This window comes from Hyperolius riggenbachi, chromosome 4 (genome assembly GCF_040937935.1).
Source record: "Hyperolius riggenbachi isolate aHypRig1 chromosome 4, aHypRig1.pri, whole genome shotgun sequence".
Classification (NCBI taxonomy): domain Eukaryota; kingdom Metazoa; phylum Chordata; class Amphibia; order Anura; family Hyperoliidae; genus Hyperolius; species Hyperolius riggenbachi.
The window spans coordinates 424,419,001-424,441,920 of record NC_090649.1 but is presented as its reverse complement, the minus strand read 5'-3'; the positions used below and the strand labels follow the sequence as shown (position 1 = coordinate 424,441,920).

General features: G+C 42.2%; 1 protein-coding gene across 4 annotated transcripts in view; it reads right to left on the bottom strand.

Moving 5' to 3' along the window:
• KIF16B (kinesin family member 16B) overlaps positions 1–22,920 on the bottom strand; it is a 635,015-nt gene that overhangs the window by 589,902 nt on the left and 22,193 nt on the right. For all 4 annotated transcript variants that reach the window (XR_011019462.1, XM_068232451.1, XM_068232454.1 and 1 more), the window contains exons 2-3: positions 16,358–16,427; positions 4,309–4,422 (exon numbers count right to left, since the gene is read on the bottom strand). Coding sequence is in view for 3 of the 4 variants with exons in the window: in XM_068232451.1 (XP_068088552.1) it covers positions 4,309–4,422; positions 16,358–16,427 (184 nt within the window). In the remaining variant the exon portion in view is untranslated. The remainder of the gene's footprint in view (positions 1–4,308; positions 4,423–16,357; positions 16,428–22,920) is intronic.

Genomic DNA, 22,920 nt, shown 5'->3' with positions numbered 1-22,920 from the left:
AGAGTGAGTCTTGATGGGCCAGATGGATGGGCCCGTGGCTGGATTGGTAAAGGGCAGAGAGCTCCAGTCCGACTCAGACGCCAGCAAGGTGGAGGTGGAGTACTGGTTTGGGCTGGTATCATCAAAGATGAGCTTGTGGGGCCTTTTCGGGTTGAGGATGGAGTCAAGCTCAACTCCCAGTCCTTTTGCCAGTTTCTGGAAGACACCTTCTTCAAGCAGTGGTACAGGAAGAAGTCTGCATCCTTCAAGAAAAATATGATTTTCATGCAGGACAATGCTCCATTACACGCATCCAAGTACTCCACAGCGTGGCTGGCAAGAAAGGGTATAAAAGAAGAAAAACTAATGACATGGCCTCCTTGTTCACCAGATCTGAACCCCATTGAGAACCTGTGGTCCATCATAAAATGTGAGATTTACAAGGAGGGAAAACAGTACACCTCTCTGAACAGTGTCTGGGAGGCTGTGGTTGCTGCTGCACGCAATGTTGATGGTGAACAGATCAAAACACTGACAGAATCTATGGATGGCAGACTTTTGAGTGTCCTTGCAAAGAAAGGTGGCTATATTGGTCACTGATTTGTTTTTGTTTTGTTTTTGAATGTCAGAAATGTATATTTGTGAATATTGAGATGTTATATTGGTTTCACTGGGAAAAATAAATAATTGAAATGGGTATATATTTGTTTTTTGTTAAGTTGCCTAATAATTATGCACAGTAATAGTCACCTGCACACACAGATATCCCCCTAAAATAGCTAAAACTGAATCCAAACTAAAAACTACTTTCAAAAATATTCAGCTTTGATATTAATGAGTTTTTTGGGTTCATTGAGAACATGGTTGTTGTTCAATAATAAAATTATTCCTCAAAAATACAACTTGCCTAATAATTCTGCACTCCCTGTATAAATGATTTAGTCAGTGTTTGCACATTGTAAAATCTTTCCTCTCCCTGATTTATATTCTGATATTTATTACATGGTGATATTTTTACTGCTGGCAGGTGATGTCAGTGGAAGGAGAAGCTGCTTGCTTTTTTGGCAGTTGGAAACAGCTGTAAACAGCTATTTCCCACAATGCAACAAGGCTCCCACAGTGTGATGTCAGAACCATGGTCCGGATATCACACTGGGAGGGGTTTCACCACAATATCAGCCATACAGAGCCCCTTGATGATCCGTTTGTGAAAAGTAACAGTTTTCTCATGGGAAAGGGGGTATCAGCTACTGATTGGGATGAAGCTCAATTCCTGGTTACGGTTTCTCTTTAATAAAAGGGCGTTTTGGTCCCTTTATAATATCTTTGTAGTTCTGGGTCACTATGTGCAATCTGGGTACACTGTACTTCTTGCCAAAAAGTGGCAAAGGAATGTTCCAAATACAGCAAAGTCCCCGTTATCCGGAACTCAAGCATCCGGAAGTCTCAACTAACTGGCATACCTGAGGGTATCCTAGGACTGTGTTTTGGAGGGGTTTGCAGGTGGTTTTGCAGGGCTTTAAATACACAGAGGCGCTGAAGAGCCGCTAAGAGCTACAAGAAGGCTATAAGACAGTTCTGGAGGTTCGTTAACTATTTAATGCTGCACAGGAGGGGAGGTTTGTGCGTTTTAGGTCGGTTGCTCAAGCAACTGGCAAGCACGTGTATTGGGCATTAGACGATTGCTGCCAGTGCCGAATACTGGGGACTTTGCTGTAACTGCCTTTTGTCAGCCACCAGGGCTGTATTACATTTGCTTAATCTGCACAAATATAATGAACCAAAAGGGAAGAAAAATAGTGCCTTTTCTGAGTAAAAGCTTAGCATTAAATAAATCAATTCTTTAAGAAACAGAGGTCACAAAAAGTTAAACTACAGACAACATTATCAGTCATCAAAAAACACACATAATTTTGCATGCACCGCCCACCAGCAGTCCCCAAAGGGCCTCGGATGGGGGGGCTCCCAAAAACCGGAAACACAGATCAAATGCACAGTTCATTGGTTATAGAAGCAATGCTTATAATGTATATCTCACAATGTCCAGGATCAAGCCAGAGGTATACTATGAGACCCTTCTGTGATCATCAGCATTGGCAGTGGGATACAGGAAGCAGTAAGCTATTCCTATTTGCCGTGGATGAGTGTATAACTTCTGCACAAAAATCATCCAACTCCTCAGTATATGAAAACACAGACTCGATTCCAGGTACCCAAAATTGCTTTGACTCCTCAGCCCTGTCAGGACTATAAAGTAGGTACAAAAATCATCCGACTCAAACTCTAACTCAGACTCATCAGTTTATGAAACCACTAACTCAGACTCCAGGTACCCAAAAATTGTCCCAACTCCTTGACTCCAACTCCACAGCCCTGAACGTGGCATCACCTGATTCCGAGATGCGTAAGTGTGAGTTCCTAAACCAAGCATGCACAGTGAAGGTAAACACTTGACCACAAGCTTTCTTCCAATGCGCAGATCAGAACTGTTCTGCACCGCTGGGAGGAACTTCTGTGAGGCTAGGAAATAAGAGGACTGGGGAATAGACCCCTCTGGCGCAAGATGCCCCACTGCGCCTGTGCGAGCGGCTCTCAGAGTCGCCCTGACATCATCCGGACTGTAGTTCTGCATCTGAGCAGTACAGCCCAGATGACGTCAGTGCGACTCCATGAGTCGCACGCTGGAGCGCAGGAAGATGCCGACCTGGCGAGTTCGGCATCTGCACCGGAGGGGAGTGGGAGCCACTGGGGCTGCGGCGAGGGCACAGGATGGCTGAAAGGGGCTGGATGAAGCCCAAGAGAAGTAGATTTTGATTTTTAATTACCCTGGAACTTCCCTTTAACAGGCAACTATTGTGAAAATCACAACATTTTACCTGTATGTTAAAAAATACAAATAAGAAATGTTTCTTCCAGAGTAAAATGTGCCATAAATTACTTTTTTCCTATGTTGCTGTCGCTTTCAGCAGGTAGTAAAAGTCTGACAGAACCGACCAGGTTTTTGACTAGTCCATCTCCACATGGGTGATTCTCAGTGTTTTATTTATTTTCAAAAGCACTTAGTGAATGGCAGTTGCACCATCCAACTGCCAAAAAAGTGTACAGCGGGCAGTGAAGCTAACCAGCATATTTGTATAAATGCTTTTCAGGGAATGTCTTTATAAAGAATAAAGGCCCTGCTGAGAATCCCCCATGAAGAGATAGACTAGTCAAAACCTGTCAGTTCTGTCAGATTTCTACTAGCTACTGTAAGGCTATGTTTCTACTTGTGTGCCAGCATGCGTCTTGCGAGACGCGATGCCGGCACAGCTGCTGCCTCTCGCAGACAAATCCCTCTAGCCGCGCTATGGGATTCAGACAGTCCCACACAGAATTATGCTGCAGGGCCTCAGATTTTTCCTCGCCCACGAATTTGGATGGCTTACATAGACTTCTATAGGCTGCTAAAATCCATCCGAATTTGTGGGCGAGGAATCGGCCCGGATTTGCAGTAATGGAAACCTAGCCTAAGCAACAGGAACATAGGAGAAAAGTAATTTATAGCTCATTTTACCTGGAAGAAACCTACTTCTTACTTGCATGTGTTCACATGTATTTTACATTTTACAATTGTTTGCAATAGTGGTCCTTTAAAGATAAATACATCATTTGGGGTTACCATCAGTGAAAAGCACACGTTAGAACAATTAGAAAAATACAGGCAAACCATTTCAAAGGCTTTAGCCACTCTTCCACCGATTTCAGCACCCAGAATCCTTTGCTCTGCCGGTCACTTTCACAAAGTTTTCACTGAAGGTACTCTGTGCTTTATCATAGGCTCAATTTCTATGGCACAAGTACACTTTCAATAACGCTTCACATATGCTGTTAGAAACCTGGCTGTGCATTTACATACATATACAAAATGTATATAAAGCAAGCAAAAATATCACATAAACCATAAAAATTCCCCTCTGCGCGGAATAACTTAAATATGAATAACGCAGTTGATTCCCAATGGAAAATGCAATATAAATACTTTTTATGGCTTTCCACATTTCTTCTCAGACATTTCCTTTAATGTTAAGGTGACGGGCATGCCAGAATTCCTGTATAACCCCAGTATAGGGCAAACAATAACTGTATTCTCCGAGCAACTACAAAACACTGGAAGATTGCTTAGAACATAAAGCAGTGGCCTCCTCCTCCAAACACAATGACACTTTTATGAGGTCTGCAGTCCCAGTCCACATCAGAACTTCATGAAGCTGAAGCCGGTGAAGGAGAGGCAGACAATTTATGAAGACATGGAAATTGACCAATTATAGGCCGGTGTGCTGAGAAGCGTACCCATTCTTGAGATACGTAGTTTGCATTTTTAGAGTCTGCGGAGAAGTAGGAGAAGTCGTAAGTGAAGGTTTTGTTCCGTTCTCTCCCGGTGTCCCCCGTTATCCCATCCGGCAACTGTGTAAAGACAAAATGAACATCCATTTTATTAGGGGGCATCATAAGCCAAAGTATCCATCACTCTGTACCTACTTAGGATTCTAGATCTCCCAAGGTTTGTTAGGTCTTGTAACTACTTCATGTATTATTTATTCTTTTAGAGAACTTGTAAAGAAAATACACGTTACACTAAATATATAACCCAGACAAGAAAAGCAGCTTGGTGGTATCATTACTATAATGGGACTAAGAATGATGGAATGAGCAGGTTAAATACGCAACAATACAGGAAGAAATAAACAAGATTGTTCTGGCTTCTTTAACCTCTCTGGCGGTATGAGAATTTATGGATTTTAGTGTCCAATTGAGGTGCAATTCTTTTCACGAGCTTTTAGACCCTAAAAGCAGGAAAAAAATCATACCGCTAGATAAATCTGTAGGTGGCCCCTGTGATCTGGCCACCAGGAGACTTGGGCGCAGGATACAGCCAGTACATGGCTTATCCTGCTGCAGCACAAGTTCCCGGCGGCGTTAACTACTATTCCACCTCTAGGTCCAAGTGGATAGTGGGGAATGATGTAATTCGAAATTACAGTGTTTTATAAGTAACTTTCGCTCCGTCCTATGACGGAGCTGATGTTACTGAGCGCCGCTATAGCCGTAATTCCTAATATGGTCTATGGTGGCGCCGGCTGCGCCCTAATTTTCTGCGTGGTTATTACATTGCTCGCCTACAAATTACTCACATCCCCTGAATCCAGAGCTACAATTCTCATCTCTGTCCTCCGGGTGGTGCTTCTATAGTGAGATTGCCGTTTGTCGTCATGTGGCAAATGGTGATCTCACCCAAGGGATCGAGAGCCCGAGAACCAAAAGAAGAATGGCTGCCGACGTCTGCCATACCTCTCGGTGGCTACCCAGACTCAGGCTCGGGATTACTGCTCCTGGCTGCTTTTTTCCACCCTGAGCCTGACCACCATGGAGGTTAATTGCAGCTTCATTTAATCTGATGGAAATCTTATATAATATAATATAATATAATTATATATATATATATATATATATATATATATATATATATATATATATATATATATATATATATATATATATATATATATATATATATATATATATATATATATATATATATATATATTATGTATCTCATGTATCATCACAAATTAAAAAAAAATACATAAGATATGAAAATAATTTGCAAAAAATTCCACAACCTACAAAAATGCAAATTTCAAACCAGATCGCTAGACAATTGTATTAAGATATTTTCCATCCCTCCCCACCTAATAGAATACAAGATAGAAAATAAAAAATAATAAACTTTAATATGTTACTTTATATGGTGAAGAAACATGTCCTGGACCTTCATGTTACAAAACATACGGTAGTTGTGGGTGTCCAGGACACACCCTCAGATCTACAGACCATCCATTATTTTTATACATTATTATTTATAAAGCATGGGCATCTTCCACAGGAATGTACAGAATACTTCATATAATCTAGTCACTTAACTGCCCCATGGTGTTTGTTTGAACTGCCATTTGCCACTTAAAGCAAATCTGTAACTAAAGGAGGGAAGGTCTAAAGAAATACATACTAAAAGAGAGAAAGTCCAGAGGCTTTTTGCGTCCTCCTTGACCCGACCGTCACTAGCCAAGACCTTCTTCGACTTCGTGGCCATGCCCTCCTCTGCATGCGAGCGTAGTCGTACTTGAGCGACTTACGCTTATTGCGCAGGCTCAGCCATACTCACACATGCATAGCACGGCCATGCTTGTAAATGTAGGGAAGTGCGGCCACGAGAACATATCTGATGAGCTCCTGGCTGTTATGTGCAGAGGGACTCTGCATACCAGTGGTGGACTTAAAGATGGATTGGAAAGCCATTGGACCATCCAGAGGCTTTTCTATACATGGGTAAATATGCATTTTTTAAATATATCTTACAGGTTTCCTTTAACCCATTCCAATCCTTTTTCCCTGATCACCCACATCAACCCAGCGCCATTTTTTTCCAGGGGGGTGGGGGTGATGGGGAAAAAGAACCGTGATGCAGGAATCCGGAGGCTCTGTATTATTGGGGGTGGGCGAGGGGTGGTCATGGTCTGGCACAAGTAATGGGGTGGGGACAGTGTGCTCGCTGTAGAACCGCACCCTTGCAAGAGCGTCCTGCGTGACTTAGTTATTACACGGCGGTTGGTGTTGCTACTGAAGATCAAAGTGTCGGACTTTGTCCGACACTTTGCTTTTGTCCACCACTTTGATCCACATAGGGGAACGCGGTGCCGATACAATATGGCAGCAGCACAACTAACTACATTCAGCAGAAATGTGGCGCAGCAGCAGCAGGTGGGGCCAAACGTGATTAGAGTACATAGTCCGACGGTTTGCTGATCTAAGAGGCCCCGGGAAATTTGGGTGCCCAATTTCGGCAAGTAGAATATCGGTATATTTACCAATAGACTACATGTTTAAATTTGCAATTGTGATGGTACAATATCGATATATTTTACTACAACAAAACCTAAGCCTATTCTCACAGAGAACTCTCCCTGTACCTATGCCTAACCTTAACTAACCCCCTACTGATGCCCAACCCTAAAAAACTTTCCCCCCCCCCCCCTGCATGCCTAACCTTAACCTATTTTGGTTCCTGGACGTAGTTTCTACGTCCAGGAACCATGCGTGCTACAGCGCGCTCCCGCGTCCGATTGCGCGCGCGCACTCCCGGCCGCGGATTCGGTAGCCACGGAATCAATGTATCGGGCTATGGTGCCCGATCATTGATTCCTCTCCCCCGCTGAAAAAGCGACAGCTTCTCTCGGAAGCTGCGCCTTTTCTGGCCATTCCCTCTCCGATGACTCACTCTAAGCGTGTGTTACGCTTAGAGTGACGTCATGTAAACAAACTCATGGCCGCCATCTTGTGGCCAAAAAGTAATACTACACCTGTAAAAAAAAAATAAAAAAAATTAACACACATTTACATTATAAATCTACTGTTTACCTCCCACCCTCCCAAAACTACCCAAATAAAATGTTTACTATAAAAAAAAAACCATTACAATAAAAAAAAAAAAACATGTAAATATTTACCTAAGGGTCTAAACTTTTTAAATGTCAATGTAAAGATGAAATATTTCTATATTTTTTTTATTTTAAACTTGTAAATAGTGATAGATGCAAAATGGAAAAAATGCACCTTTATTTCCAAATAAAATATTGTCGCCATACATTGTGATAGGGACATAATTTTAACGGTGTAATAACCGGGACATATGGGCAAATACAATACGTGAGTTTTAATTATGGAGGCATGTATTATTTTAGAACTATAATGGCTAAAAACTGAGAAATAATGAATTTTTCTATTTTTTTCTTATTCTTCCTGTTAAAATGCATTTACAGTAAAGTGGCTCTTAGCAAAATGTACCCCCCAAAGAAAGCCTAATTGGTGGCGGAAAAAACAAGATATAGATCAGTGCATTGTGATAAGTAGTGATAAAGTTATAGGCTAATGAATGGGAGGTGAACATTTCTCACGTGAAAACGACGGAACCTGAATGGGTTAACCAATTCCCCCACCTCCCCATTTAACCTTAAAACCCTCCCCACAGACGTCTTACCTTAACTGCCCCCACGTCAATTCTGCAAAAAACATTGAAATATCAGGACACCCGCAGGAAATAATCAGTCTAAGTGTGATAGCAGGTCCCCAAATTTCACACCTTTTACCGATATTTTCTATGGGCACCTAAGCGGTGTCCAATCTTCTGACGAACGGGCAGAAGAATATGGTGCTCCACCGGATTTTATTGGCAACAGCTCCATCTAGTGGCAGCCATTTTTTCCTATGTCAGACATTCAGACTGACATTGCTGCTATGAGGGGGGGGGGGGGGGGGGGGCAATGTAGTCCAAAGTAGGATTGGAAAGGGATAAGATCCACGGCTTGCCTGATTTTATAAATATGAAAATGTGGTTACTAAAAAGGCAACCTTTTATTAAATCATCGCTGTTATATAAATAAGAACCCTAAGTGCATAGGCTATGATCGGAGGTGTTATGGCCTTTGACTGAAGACTATGGAATTGTACAGCTATCACTGCTCTCTTTAATAGAGTAGAACAATCTCCTCCTGGCTCTCTCAACACTCAGGTTACACGCTACAAGAGGCCGTGGCATTCTGCCACAGAGCATTTATCCGGTGAGCTGTAACACAGGTGTGTTCCAGATTTATATTAGTACTACATCTCCCTGTTGCTATGGTAGATTTGTTCTGAGGTGTGTTGTCAAGCAGCTAGCGTAGCACACATTTCATGGATCTCTATGGAGGACATTCTGATTCATATAGATGTTCATTCTCAAAGCCAGACAACATAAGAGATGTGTTATTCCCCTGTGGCCGCTCTCCTGAATGCACCATGAAGAGACACAAGTGGTATAGGGCATTCCTTGCGTACAGTCTATAAGCAGCAATTCCCAGGGGACTCCCTGTACAAATCTATTGATTCTGGGTCTTTTTTTTCAGTTCAGCTCCCTACATCGTGATCAGTATTTAAATGAAAAATGCAATGACTTAAAGGGAACCTGAAGAGAGAGGGCTAAGGAGGCTGATATTTGTTTTCTTTTAAAAAATGCATTTACCTGGTTGTCCTGCAGATCCTCTGCCTCTAATACTTTTAGAAATCAGATAGAAGGTGACCGGTACCTGTATTTTAGCAATTGTAGCCGTTGATTTATAGTAGCATAGCCAAAAGATAGCACAAAGTTTTGGCCTAGTGTTAGCCTTCCAAGTGCACTTGAGAAAGGCCACGACTAGGCCGAAACGTTGTGCTATCTTTTGGCTATGCTACTATAAACAGTAATTATTGCTAAAATCCAGGTACAGATCTGGTCCCCTGCCTTCCAATTGTATTGTATTGTGGGATCCTTGTTGGATCCAGGTGTGGAATGGTAGACTCCCTGGTACATGAATTAATAGTGTTAGCATTTGGACAGGTCTTGCCTCATGAGGCATGCGGCTGATTATATATATATATATATATATATATATATATATATATATATATATATATATATATATATATATATATTTTATTATATAAATTATATTTAATTATAATTTATAATTATATACAAATCAAATATACAAAAATCAATTTACATATACACTTTTTTTATTCGGCTCAGTCAGGTCCTGTCTGACTCAGTGACGTCAGCCACGTTTACCCAGGGCTTCCTCCAGCCCCATAAGCATGGATGTGTCCCTCACCATCCTCTCGTGTGCCTCTGTTAAGCGGCAATCAGCTCCGGTATTCAGCTTAGTGACGTCAGCAGGAGGCCTTCTGCGCAAGCGCAGAACTTCTGCCCCGGCTGATGTCACTGAGTCAGACAGGACCTGACTGAGCCGAATACCGGAGCTGATTGCTGCTTAAAGGGGCACTATGGTGAAAAATTGTAAAATTTAAAATATGTTGCTGTCACTTACAGTAGGTAGTAGAAATCTGACAGAAGCGACAGGTTTTGGACTAGTCCATCTCTTCATAGGGGATTCTCAGGAAGGCTTTTATTCTTTATAAAGATATTCCCTAAAAAGGATTTCAACAATGATGCTGACCAGCTTCCCTGCTCACTACACAGTTTTTTGGTAGTTGGACGGAGCAACTGCCATTCACTAAGTTGCTTTTGAAAATAAATAAATCCCTGAGAATCCCCTATGAAGAGATGGACTAGTCCAAAACCGCTTCTGTCAGATTTCTACTTTCTACTGTAAGTGACAGCAACATAGGAGAAAAGTAATTCATGGCTCATTTTACTCTGGAAAATAACGTACTTCTTACTTGTATATTTTTGCACATATTTAAAATTTTACAATTTTTCGCCATAGTGCCCCTTTAACGGAGGACTGTTGGAGGACAGCGAGGGACGCATCCATGCTTATGGGGCTGGAGGAAGCCCAGGGTACAAAATATTTAATAGCCGACGCCTCTGGGTTTCTTTAAAGAAAACCCTTTCTTTGTTACAGCCGATACAAATCCTGCAATATATCTGCAGTGTGTCTACTTCATGCCGTGAAAGCCAAGCGACGCTACTGAGGGATCAAATTACAATTTGTGCTTAGTCGCAGAGGGGGGAGAAATACAAACTATCTAAACACATACAGGGTGCATTTCTTTAGGGCTCTTTCACATTAGGGCAGATTTTCTGCGTTTCAACGCAAAGGATAAAGTTTGCGTACCCCAAGGTGAAATGAAAGTCCATAGACTTTCATTTTAGCTTTCACATATAACGCAGCCATTTTGTGCGTTGCGTTACACTGCACCCAGGCGCAGTTTTTCGGCCAACGCTAGCTTTATGCGTTACAATGTTAGTCAATGTAAAACGCACACTATGCGCGTTTTTAATCCGTTAACGCAGGTAATCAGTCCCAGAATGCAACAGAGGAACAATGTAGAAAGTTGACAACTAAAAGAAAAAAAAATTACCTGCGTTTTTCTATGTGCAGTAACGCATTGAAAACGGATTAAAAACGCACACTCACTGCAGTGCAACGCATATCAAAACGCAGTAAAAGGCATACAACAAAACGTATGCTTTGAGCGTTCTCCAACGCAAGCTCTGATGTGAAAGAGCCCTTATGCTTTCCTTCTGTCCTGTGCAAGACTGCAGGTCAACTTAAAGAGGAACCTGAAGTGAGAGGGGATATGGAGGCTGACATATTCCTTTAATTTTAAACAATACCAGTAGCCTGGCAGTCCTCTTAATCCTCTTCCTCTGCATCATACTTGAACAAGCATGCACAGCAGTAGTTTGACGAAAAAAAAAAAAAATCTGACAAAATTAGCCACATGCTTGTTTCAGGTGTGTGATTCAGACACTACTGACCAGAAACATTGGCAGGGCTGCCAGTCAACTAATATTACATAAACGTAAATAAATATGGCAGTCTCCAGGTGCCCTTTAAGTTTGACTGCCCCATGCTTTTTTTTCAGGTGTGTGATTCACATGAAAGATCAGCAGGGCTGCCAGGCAACTGAAAGGAAATAAATATGGTAGCCTCCATATTTCTCTTGCTTCAGTTGTCTATTAAAGGGGCACTATTGCTAAATGTATCTATTTTAGACCCTTTAGCATACATATGTGTTGTTGGAGGATTGTTTTATCACATTATGCACTCTTTTGCAAAAAAATTTTTTCCTGTCGATAAACATTTAGAGACATGCATTGACGTCAGTTGTTTTACCTTTCCGACGCCAATGCAGCCTATACCATTCTGAAAGAGGGAGGCATCTTGTCCTGTATAGTGAGTGGCCGTTATTTTCCACCCCTCTGGTCATCTCATGTATTTTTGCAGTTACTTAGCTTACAGCAGCCGCCGTAAAGAGATGGATGCAGCCTCCTCCGTGCTGCGTACTATGTTGTGAGTGGCATCAAAGAGCTCACACAAGCCCTGTAGCTGTGTGTTGCTCTTGTTTGCAGAAATGAAATAAATGAATACACATCAATTTGCAAACAAGAGCAACACAGCTACAGGGCTTGTGTGAGCTCTTTGATGCCGCCACCGCAAGCCTGCGCAGAGCAAAAAGCCGGTCAGGTTACCATGGAAACGGACAACAATAAGTGTCCGTTTCATTGCCTGCATAGGAAAAGGGGGTCCTTGGCGGCCTGGCAGCGTACACACAGCCACTCACAACATAGTACGCAGCACGGAGGAGGCTGCATCTATCTCTTTATGGCGGCTGCTGTAAGCTAAGTAACTGCTCGATAGAGCAGTTACAAGCTGGGCAAAAATACATGAGATGGCCAGAGGGGTGGAAAATAATGGCCACTCACTATACAGGACAAGATGCCTCCCTCTTTCAGAATGGTATAGGCTGCATTGGCGTCGGAAAGGTAAAAGAACTGACGTCAATGCACGTCTCTAAATGTTTATTGACAGGAAAAAAAAACATTTGCAAAAGAGTGCATAATGTGATAAAACAATCCTCCAACAACACATATGTATGCTAAAGGGTCTAAAATAGATACATTTAGCAATAGTGCCCCTTTAAGAGTTATTTTTTTTCCTTCAAATGGCAGAAAGATGCTGTAAATGAGAAAAGCCAGTAGGAGGAAGACTTAAGAGACTTGTCCTGTAGAACAGAACATGAAAATCTATTCTGCTCAGTTTATTAGCAGGAAAACATCTAAAGTTGCAGCTGCTAGAAGAACACTGCACACAGCAAGGCACTTCTTGTATAAGATGAGAAGGAAACACAAAGGCCAATAGTGAGGATAGAACAAGAATAAATACATTTCTTCCCTGGTGATAAGGGGAACCAGTTAGGCTGGTTTAGATAAAATTAGATGGTAATTATCTTGCTCTAGCAATGAATACAGTTCAGCTGGCAGGAGTTGTGGAGCTGCTGTACTTGCAGCCTCAGGCTACATTCACACAGGCGGTAAACATCAGCATTTTCCCACCATTCCTGTCAATGGGGAAATATTGGCAAAAATTACAGGTACTGTGCTTTAATGGTGGCGTTCACACAGTGTACTTGGGCTGTGTCACATGCATTCTATGGTCATTTTCTTATTAAGATAAGACCATGCAAAACGGATACCAAACCACCAATGCCTGGCACACAACAGGATAGTGTACTGGTTAAGAGCACCTCCTTTGACATGGCCAGCGTTCAAATCCTGGCTAGGGTCAGTACCTATTCAGTAAGGAGTTCAAGGCAAGACTCCCTAACACTGCAGGGTGGCCTCTTGAGCGCGCCCCAGTGGCTGCAGCTCTTGAGCACTTTGAGTCCGACAGGAGAAAAGCGCTATACAAATGTTTGGATTATTATTGTTATTATTAACATGCAATTTCCCTTCAGATAGATGCATATAATCAATCCTTTCTGACAAGTCTGATTTCTGATTGTTTTTCTGATCAATTTTGAAGAGAATTGATTGTAAAATCGATCAGAAAAACCATCGGAAATCAGATTGCACTTGTTGGAAATATTCAACGGGAAATTGCATGATGTGTACCAGGCATAACGCTGCAGTTGAACGCAGCACTTCTGATGACCCGCCAACACCAATTTAACACACACTTATAGGAAACAGGAGGTGAAAATAAATTGATGAGATTAACAATTGTATCTATCCTCCTCCTCTTAAAACTGAATTTTTAGACATCCCACAGTTTTATTTTATAATCCACTTTTCAGGTTCACCTTAGCTCCCAGAGCTGTAGATACTTGTCTCTGTGTGCTTACAAGGGGCGCACACATGCATCCCGACGCCTCATGATAGTGCACAGATTTGTGAATGGGAACGTGTTCCCAAAGCCAATCAAACATGTTGATTCATTAAAGGGGAACTGAAGTAAGAGGTATACGGAGGCTGCTATATTTATTTCCCCTTAATCAATACCAGTTGCCTGGCAGCCCTGCTGGTCTATTTCTCTGCAGTAGTATCTGAATAACACTAGAAACAAGCATGCAGCTAGTCTTGTCAGATCTGACTTTACAGTCTGAAACACCTGATCTGCTGCATGCTTGTTCAAGGGCTATGGCTAATAGTATTAGAGGCAGAGGATCAGCAGGGCTGCCAGGCAACTAGTATTACTTAAAAGGAAATAAACATGGCAGCCTCCATATCACTCTCACTTCAGTTCCCCTTTAAGCATGGCCTAAAATGCTGCCAGTTCTGGATTGGGCATTGGTCCTGTAAGCATGTAAGTGACAGGACCACTGCCCAATCCAAAACCGCCAATATGCTAGTACTGCGCTGCTATTGGCGCCGAAGGTGGTTCAGAAGGACTTACAGAAAGGCCCTACATTGTATGCGCAGCTTGACAGGCAGCATTTTGGGGCAATAAAAATGTTTGTTCACATCTCACGCTAGAAGGAGCAGCCACAATTCAAAGGGAATGCGCGAACCTTTAGGAGCGCACGCTACGCAGTACTAACGTGCGTACCGTGAACTGGGAATTTTTTACTTTCGCTGCTCAATTTAAGATGCGCTGCTTTAGCAGCGCAGCTTAATGAATCACTCTGCATGTGTCTAATGAATGAACGATCACTGTTCCGGCCCGGAACAGGGATCATCCATTGTAAACCAAATTAACCACGAACATTCTCGTTGAGTTGGGCTGCGCGCACTCCCACGGGCCGCGCGCTCCCGCCGATGGCCGTTAGCCCAGAGATCAATGAAAGGGATTAGAGATCCCTTTCACTGATCAAAGCCCCCCCCCCCCCCTCCACCCCCCACAGAAAAGCCGACAGCGTCTCATCAGACGCTGCGGTTTTTCTGAATTACAAAAAGTTCCCCTCTTTATTCTTCTTCCTGGAACGATCACGCTTCCAGGACTTTTTCACTGAGGCCATCTTGTGGCCAAATAGTAAAACTACACCCACATCCATTTTTAAATAAATAAATACATTTTTTTTTACATTTAAAATTAGCTGTTTACCTCCCACACCAAAAATTACCCGCATACAATTTTTAATACAAAAAAATTACAATTAAAAAAATAAAATAAAATAACACATAAAAAGTTACCTAAGGGTCTGAACTTTTTAAATATGAATGTCAAAGAAGTATATTAATATAATTTTTTTAAATTATGGGCTTGTAAATAGTGATGGATGCAAATTGAAAAAATGCGCCTTTATTTCCAAATAAAATATCTGCGCCATACATTGTGATAGGGACATCATTTAAATGGTGTAATAAGCAGGACAAATGAGCAAATAAAATACATGGGTTTTAATTACGGTACCATGTATTAATTTCAAACTATAATCGCCAAAAACTGAGAAATAGGGATTTTTTTTTTCCATTTCTTTCTTAATATTCCTGTTAAAATGGATTTAGAATAAAATAATTCTTAGCAAAATGTATCACCCAAAGAAAGCTTAATTGGTGGCGGAAAAAACAAGATATAGACCAATTAATTGTGAGGAGTAGTGATAAAGTTATTGGCGAATGAATGGGAGGTGAAAGTTGCTCAGATGCAAACAAACAACCCTTCGGCCTTAAGTGGTTAAATTTTCACTTCCTGCTTCAATGAATGCTGTGATTAAAGGACATATGAGGTGAGTAATTTAAACTGTTTACTTGCCCGGTGCTTCTTCCAGCCCCTACAAGTCACATGTCCATCACCGCAGCTTCGGTCCTCTCTCGTTTCCCGCTGTCAGCCTGTGAACATCAGGGACCCCAGGACGGGTCAAGTCATCACCTCAAGCATTCTGCGTCTGAGCAATAGTACTGCACAGGCGCAGTACACTCGAGGTGATGCAGGCGTGCACGCGATCAGCGCAGCTACATGCCTGCGTGTGAGCAGAAGAGTCTACCTGTCCTGGGGTCGCCTATTTTTACAGGCTGACAGCAGGAGACAGGTGAGGACCGGAACTGCGGCAAGGGACACATGCAGGGGCTGGTTGAAGTATGTATGTCCTTTAAGCATTCTAAGAGACTGTGTAGGAACATCTAATGCCCCCCAAAAAATATTAATTCAAAAATGTTTGTCCAAACCTTACTCAAACTACTACAGTCGAAAGATCAGCACTTTTTTAAAGGAAATAAAAATGAAAGCCTCCATATTACTCGCCTTCAGGCCCAGAGAAGGATTTATGCTGCCTTTGTGTCTTCTGGCAGCATTAGACTTTTCCTTCTCGTCTGAACTTAAGACCTCATCAGCAGCCTATACAATATCCCGTATATATATTCTCAGTATGCTTTTTCTGCGGCGCATGGAAAAGCTGAATTGCAGCGTAACATTATTCTGTAGGCCGTTACACACGCTCATTAATTCCACCTTACTCTAACATAATTATAATAAAAAAGTCATACGGGCATATTACAGTATTAACTTCTGTCTGGATGACACCCTGGGGTGCCACTAAAAACCCCGGCATTCATCAAAAGTAAACATTGGATCGCACTTGCCTTTAGATTGGTGATTGTTGTTTTCTTGCCTTGCATTTCAATAATAAATTTAGCCTGCAGATCCTTCTCCCTGCAGAAGGAATAAAAGAATGTGTTAAGGCCGATGGCGTAGTTTGTTCTCAATATGTTTGTGGATATAATCTCAGAGCGCATTCACATGAACATTACGTAAAGTATGTTTAATATTTCTATATTACAGTCTACACACAAAGGAGGCATAACCGCGCCGAAAAGCCGTCTTCATTATTAGCAGTGATTCCAATCTGGGCTGTGGATTTATTACAGTCCTAGTTAAAGAGAAATTTCATCTTTACAGCCAAGAATAGGTGTATAAAAAGAATACAAAAAGATCCTCAGTCTTTTTCATAAGCATGAGTATTCCATCTAAAATATATTATTTTGAATTAAGAAGTCATTTCACAGTTTTCCATCCAAGTAATTCATTCTAGTGTATGTAGGTGAAAAAAAAATGAAAGATAAAACCTATCCTAACAAAATGTCGCTAATCTGACCCTCTGACACACCCAGGTCATAGACAGTAACTTAAATGACAACTGTAGCAAGAGAGCTATGGAGGCTGCCATATTAATTTCCGTTTAGGCAATACCAGTTGCCTGGCTATCCTGCTGATCCTCTGCCTCTAATACCTTTAGCCATAGACCCTCAACAAGCATGCAGCAGATCAGGTGTTTATAACATTATTGTCAGATCTGACAAGATTAGCTGCATGCTTGTTTCTGGTGTTATTCAGATACTACTGCAGAGAAATAGACCAGCAGGGCTGCCAAGCAACTGGTATTGATTAAAAGGAAATAAATATGGCAGCCTCCGTATACCCCTTACTTCAGTTCCCCTTTAAAGAGACTCTGAAGCGAGTCTTAAATCATTATTAAAGCTTTTATTACTGTAAAGCACTATAGATAGTGCTAAACCACCGCATCCCCGTCATTCACCCACCTGGCAAGCCCCTGCATCCTATTACCATACCTCCTTCTCTGCCGCTCAGATCTGGCTCCTGAGGACTGCAGAGATGTGCGAGATCTGAGAGGCAGAGAAAGAGGTAAGAAGGAGGTATAACAAGGGCGGGCCAGATGGGTGAAAGAGGCATGTTTGCGCTACCGCTCTGATAGTCTTGAAGACAGGGTTAGCTGACCAATCCAAGCAGGCTTTGTATAATCGCCGGTAAGGTACATCACTTGCCATGATTGGTTGGTTGTTGTATACTGGGTACCACATACAGTACAGCACCAGTATCTGTACCTAAGGCAGAGACGGAGGGAAAAATGTCCAAACATGGACACAACAATCAAAAGCCTTACAGCAATGAAAGCCCCCCCAAAAAGTCCTGCTCAAGCTTTCACTAAGACAGTAGATTAAAGATTAAAGGAGGGTTGAAAAATGATTCTTAATGATTCTACTGACAGGATTTCCTGCATTCTTTGTAAATAAATGTGCTCTACATTTGCCACCCCTACTTTGTGCTCAAAATGATATTTACAAGGTTAGAACTTGCTTCATATGTTTTGAAACTGATATTCTAAAACACTTTACTACACTACACCCAGTAATATCGCGATCATGCTTTATGTGGTGCCAGAATAACGTTGTGCAATGCCACTGTGTTTACTCAGTCACATGGCAGTGTGCTGCTGATGACCTTCCCCTGGAACTGGCACACACATCCATGAGGGGAAACCCAATCACAAACCAGGCACACATACTGTCACAATGAGTCCTTAGGGGGGAGTCGGGGGGAAGAAAATCTATGCCAAAGTAAGGGACAAACTCCACAGTCTACAGAAAACCCCGGCTTAGGCTGGATCCACACTTGTCTATCAGGTTTCTCCATGAGATGTCTGACAGAGCTGCACTGCTGTCAATTGTTTTTTTGCATGTGAAAAAACGCATTCTGGTGTGAACTAGCCCCTTGATTAACATTGGTTTTCAGTTTTCCTGTGCAGAAAGGGCCCTTTCCCACTTGCAAGCAATTGTAATTGAACTTGCAAAAGCTTCTGTTTCCACTTCCTGCGATTGTGACGTGAACCGTCGGGAGTGAAACGCGATCACACCAATTATCGTGCAGCCCTACGATTATGGATTGCCAAAAAATTGAAACGCGCTAATGGAAAAGTGCACTGCGATTTACATGGCAATTTAAAGTGGTCTGAAAGTCAGCATTTCTATTTTGTTCTAAAAGATTCCTTACAGCTTGAAAGCTACTATCCCAGAAAAAAATTCTAGCAGAACATCACTGAAATGGGTAAACAAAGCACTTTCTCCTGCTATTCAGCTTCAAATCCGCATTCCAAACTGGAGATAACAGTATCTTTTTTACTTGTTAAAACACAAATGTATCAAGGGCAAGATAAACTACACTTTGGAATTTGTAAACAGACAATATTACGTGTGCACAAAAGCAAATATAACTGTGTGAGTAATAAAAAGTAGGAAAACACATTTTTATTGAATGTTATGTCAGAGTTTCAGCCCACTTTAAGCGGAACGCAGCTATTGGAAAAGGGCTCAAAATGTTCAGAAAAACTGAACAGGCCCAGAGTCAGTGGCGGACAAAGCAAACAGTCGGCCATGTGCAGAATAAATGAAGGGGGCCCCACGTGAGTTCCCATGGTCATACCAGATCATGGTTGGGTACAAATGATGTAAATAATATACATGTACATGAACCTAGGTTACATTCTGTAGGCACCGTATTAATGTAGCACGCGTTTTATACTTTTCTATAACTGGGCCATATGCTACTATCACGGTTCCTCTAGGCTACAGAGAGAAATACATGGAAAAGAGCCTAGAGGATAATTGGGCCCAAACTGTGGTGCAACTGCATGGGTCCTAGAGGACACTGGGCCCCAGTTCAGCTGCACAGCCTGCACGGACCCATGTCCGCCTCTGCCCATAACATACCGTAATTTAAAAAAGTATATTAAAAGTAAACCAGTTACAAGACTGATAATGAAACTGTGTAAAAGTAATGCCTTTCTGGCAAGCCATCCCATTGCTAAATTATTCTAGATTTTAAAATGAAAAATACCATACATCACAAGATTGGGTTCCTTTTTACTTCCAGGGAATGGAAGATCCTTTTCTTTTAAAAATGTAGGAAGTTAAGGCTGCAATATACAGCGGATATTTAAATGTACATACAGATGTGGGTCAGCAGAGACAACAGTTTGTAATAACACAAAATCTAGTGTTAGTACAGGTGTGATTTACATCAGTTATTGATCTTCAGTACCAGGTTTCTGTGCTTATAATTCACTTTTTAACCTCTTCCAGACCACGGTAGTTGAAATCTACGCCCTGTTTGGGACAGGTTATCCCTGTCAGGGCACAGATTTCAATTACCCCGCCACATGCTACCGCCAATCATGCTTCTCTCCCGTCGCTGCAGCCCACTTGCCCTGCTGTGGGTATGACTGCAGAGCTCCGTGAGCTGGTCAGGAGCCGATTTCATTGGCTCCTGACCCTGTGACTGTGATCACTGTGATTGGCTCACAGTGATCACAGGGTCAGGAGCCAATGACAATTGGCTTCTGACCTGCCCACAGAGATCTGCAGTCATACCGAGTGCAGATCAAGTGGGCTGCAGCGACGGGAGAGCGGAACAAACGGCGAGAGACTTGTCCATAAACCCGGGTCCATGCGGCGTGATGTCAGGGAGCCCAGTTTTGTTTTGTTTTTTTTAACAAAGTCTCTGGTTCTTACAGTGAACCTCCAGACTAAAAATCGACTCAGCAGCACTGAAAAGGGCTGGTGTTTCTTTAACAGTTTCACAGCATCAGATCTTTGTTTCTCTTATACAAGCCTCATTTTTAGCTGCACAGAAGAAAACTGCCTGGGCAGTTTTCCCCTTATGCTGTGCAAAGCATGATGGGATTTCTGATGTTGTTCTCGTTCTGCTGTTTTGGTGCAATATTTTTTTTACATTTTGAATTTGACATTTGAAGCCTAGTGTGTGCAGCTGGGAGGGGTTATCAGGACACAGGACAGTTGGAACTGTGTCTCCTGCTCCTTGTCACCTCCTTTCAACCAAAAAGATGGCTGCCCCCATGACAAAGATGGCAGCCCCCATGAATCACAAACATTTGCCTGTTCTTTTAAAACAGGGCGAGTAAGAGATTATATTACCAATCTATTCTAATTAACATAACTAATGTAACTTAATGACAGTATGTTTGTTTAGGTTGAAGTTCCCCTTTAAGTGGTTATGGAATTACTATACTCAAATTAGCCTTTTTTTTTTCTTTACTACTGTACTGTGAACATTTTTTTGGGTTTAGTCACACCAGCAGCATTCACAATAAAAATATGTTCCAGGTAGTACCCTGCCATTCTATCGTCTTTTCAACAGTTGTACAATGAGTTTCTCTAGTTCTCAGACTCAGACTGCGGAAATATGTATTTGTTTATATATGGTGGGAAGTATTGAGAAGATCCTTTTTGGAGCACACAATACGCAGCAGCATTTCTCTGGCTATCATCTAGTCTCACACTGGGTGAAAAAGCTCGGTCTACTTGGCACACATGAGCAGAGTTCACTGATACACTATTGCAGATTACTTACCATTAACTCATGTTTAGATAAGATCAGTTTGAGAGGATTATATAACACCACCAGTAACTCTTACCAGAGCGACTACATAGCAATGCAATAGCATAGCAATATAGACATGGCAGTAGTGAAGCCAGGTGTATTTGGGAAGCTTTAGTTATATACTGTAGTTATGACACATTCTGCAGCGCTATACAGATTATGTAATTATGTCACTGGGCCTGTATTCACTGGCTGTATTTTAGAATTGCAGGCGATTTTTTCAATCGCAAATCCTTCATGAAAACAATGGAAATCACGGGGTGCTGGTGCTGTACACAGTGGTGTGATGCGATTTGGGAAAATCGCAATCCCAGTGCCTGCAGCCCTTTTTGAGTGTTTGCATTAGAGAAGCGCAAGAAAATTGCAATGCATGTGATTTTCATTGCATTTTTTAGGTAAACAAAGAAAACAGGAAAAGATGACCTCAGCAAAATCGCAAACACAAAAATCGAAAGTAGAGTTTTGATTTAAAAAAGCAATTGCATCACATTTGCGATTTCTCTTGCTGATTTTCATTGTGTAGAGGCCCTCAGAGGAGATCACAATCTAACTCATACTATGGTCATTGTCTTATATCACTTCTAAGGCCAGTGTGGAGGAATCTTTCAACCGATTGGCATGTGTTTGGGATGTAGGAGGAAACAGGAGAGTGTCCGCAGAAAACCCATACAAACGGGGATACACATACAAATGCTTCGTAGTTCTATGCTTTGTAGTGCAACACGTGATATACGGTAACAAAAAAGTATAACACAGGGAAAATGGAAGCCCAATCTGGAGTAGTATTCCGGTATTAAAGGAAACCTGAAGCGAGAAAAATATTTAGGCTGCCATATTTATTTCCTATTATGCAATACCAGTTTCCTGGCTATCCTGCTGATCTATTTGGCTGCAGTAGTGCCTTAATCCCACCAAAAAAAAAAAAAGCATGTAGCGAATCTTGTCAGATTTGACAAAAATCTCTACTGCGCAGGGTGCTCCTGGCGACGGGAGCGCAAACGAGGTTGTGCACAGCCAGGGCTGCGCAGGCGCAGTGGCCAGCGAGAGGCTCAGTCAGCAAAATTGAAACTGAGCCATGGCGGGGAACCGGAGTAATGTTGAGGACCGACGCGGGCCTACAAAGTACAGGTGTCGTTGCTTCGCCAAAAGAAAAAAATACATCTTTGAGATTTTAGAAAATATAAATCTAACATGTCTGGTGGAAATACATGTAGCCAGTAACTGGAGGCACCCAATAAAAATATATTTAAAAAAACAACTAAAACCTGCTTAAAAGGAAGTAGCTATAAGCTTACATTCAATAATGGAAACCTTTAAAGAGTTTAGACAGTTTTATTGATCAGCACAAAAATGCATTTCGTGTCCTGAAGCCACTTCCCCAGGAATATGAGCCTTGTCCAAAGCTGTATCTGGCTCAGAGGTAGTCTGAGCTAGACACAGCTTAGGAAAAGTCTTATTTACCTGAGGAAATGGCTTTAGGCCATGAAATGCATACAGAACAATGCTGTGGTTGAACACATTTTAAAAGGCTACTGTGGGGGGTTGGGGGAAAAAAAAAAGAGTTGAACTTACCTGGGGCTTCTAATGGTCCCCCGCAGACGTCCTGTGCCCACGCAGCCTCTCACCGATGCTCCGGTCCCTGCCTTTGGTTCACTTCTGGAATTTCCGCCTTTAAAGTCGGAAAACCACTGCGCCTGCGCGGCGGTGTCTTTGCTACCGCTGACGTAACCAGGAGAGGTACAGACTGTACTGGGCCTGGAGAGAGGGCGCGGCCACATTGTTTATAAAGTCGGAATTTCCAGAAGTGAACCGGAGGCGGGGACCAGAGCATCGGTGAGTGGCTGCGCGGGCATAGGACGTCTGCGGGGGTGTCATACTCACGTGGCTCTGCTCCGTCCTCGGCGTCCTCCGCGTGTTACTTCCGCGTTGCACTGGCGTCCTCTGGTCTCTG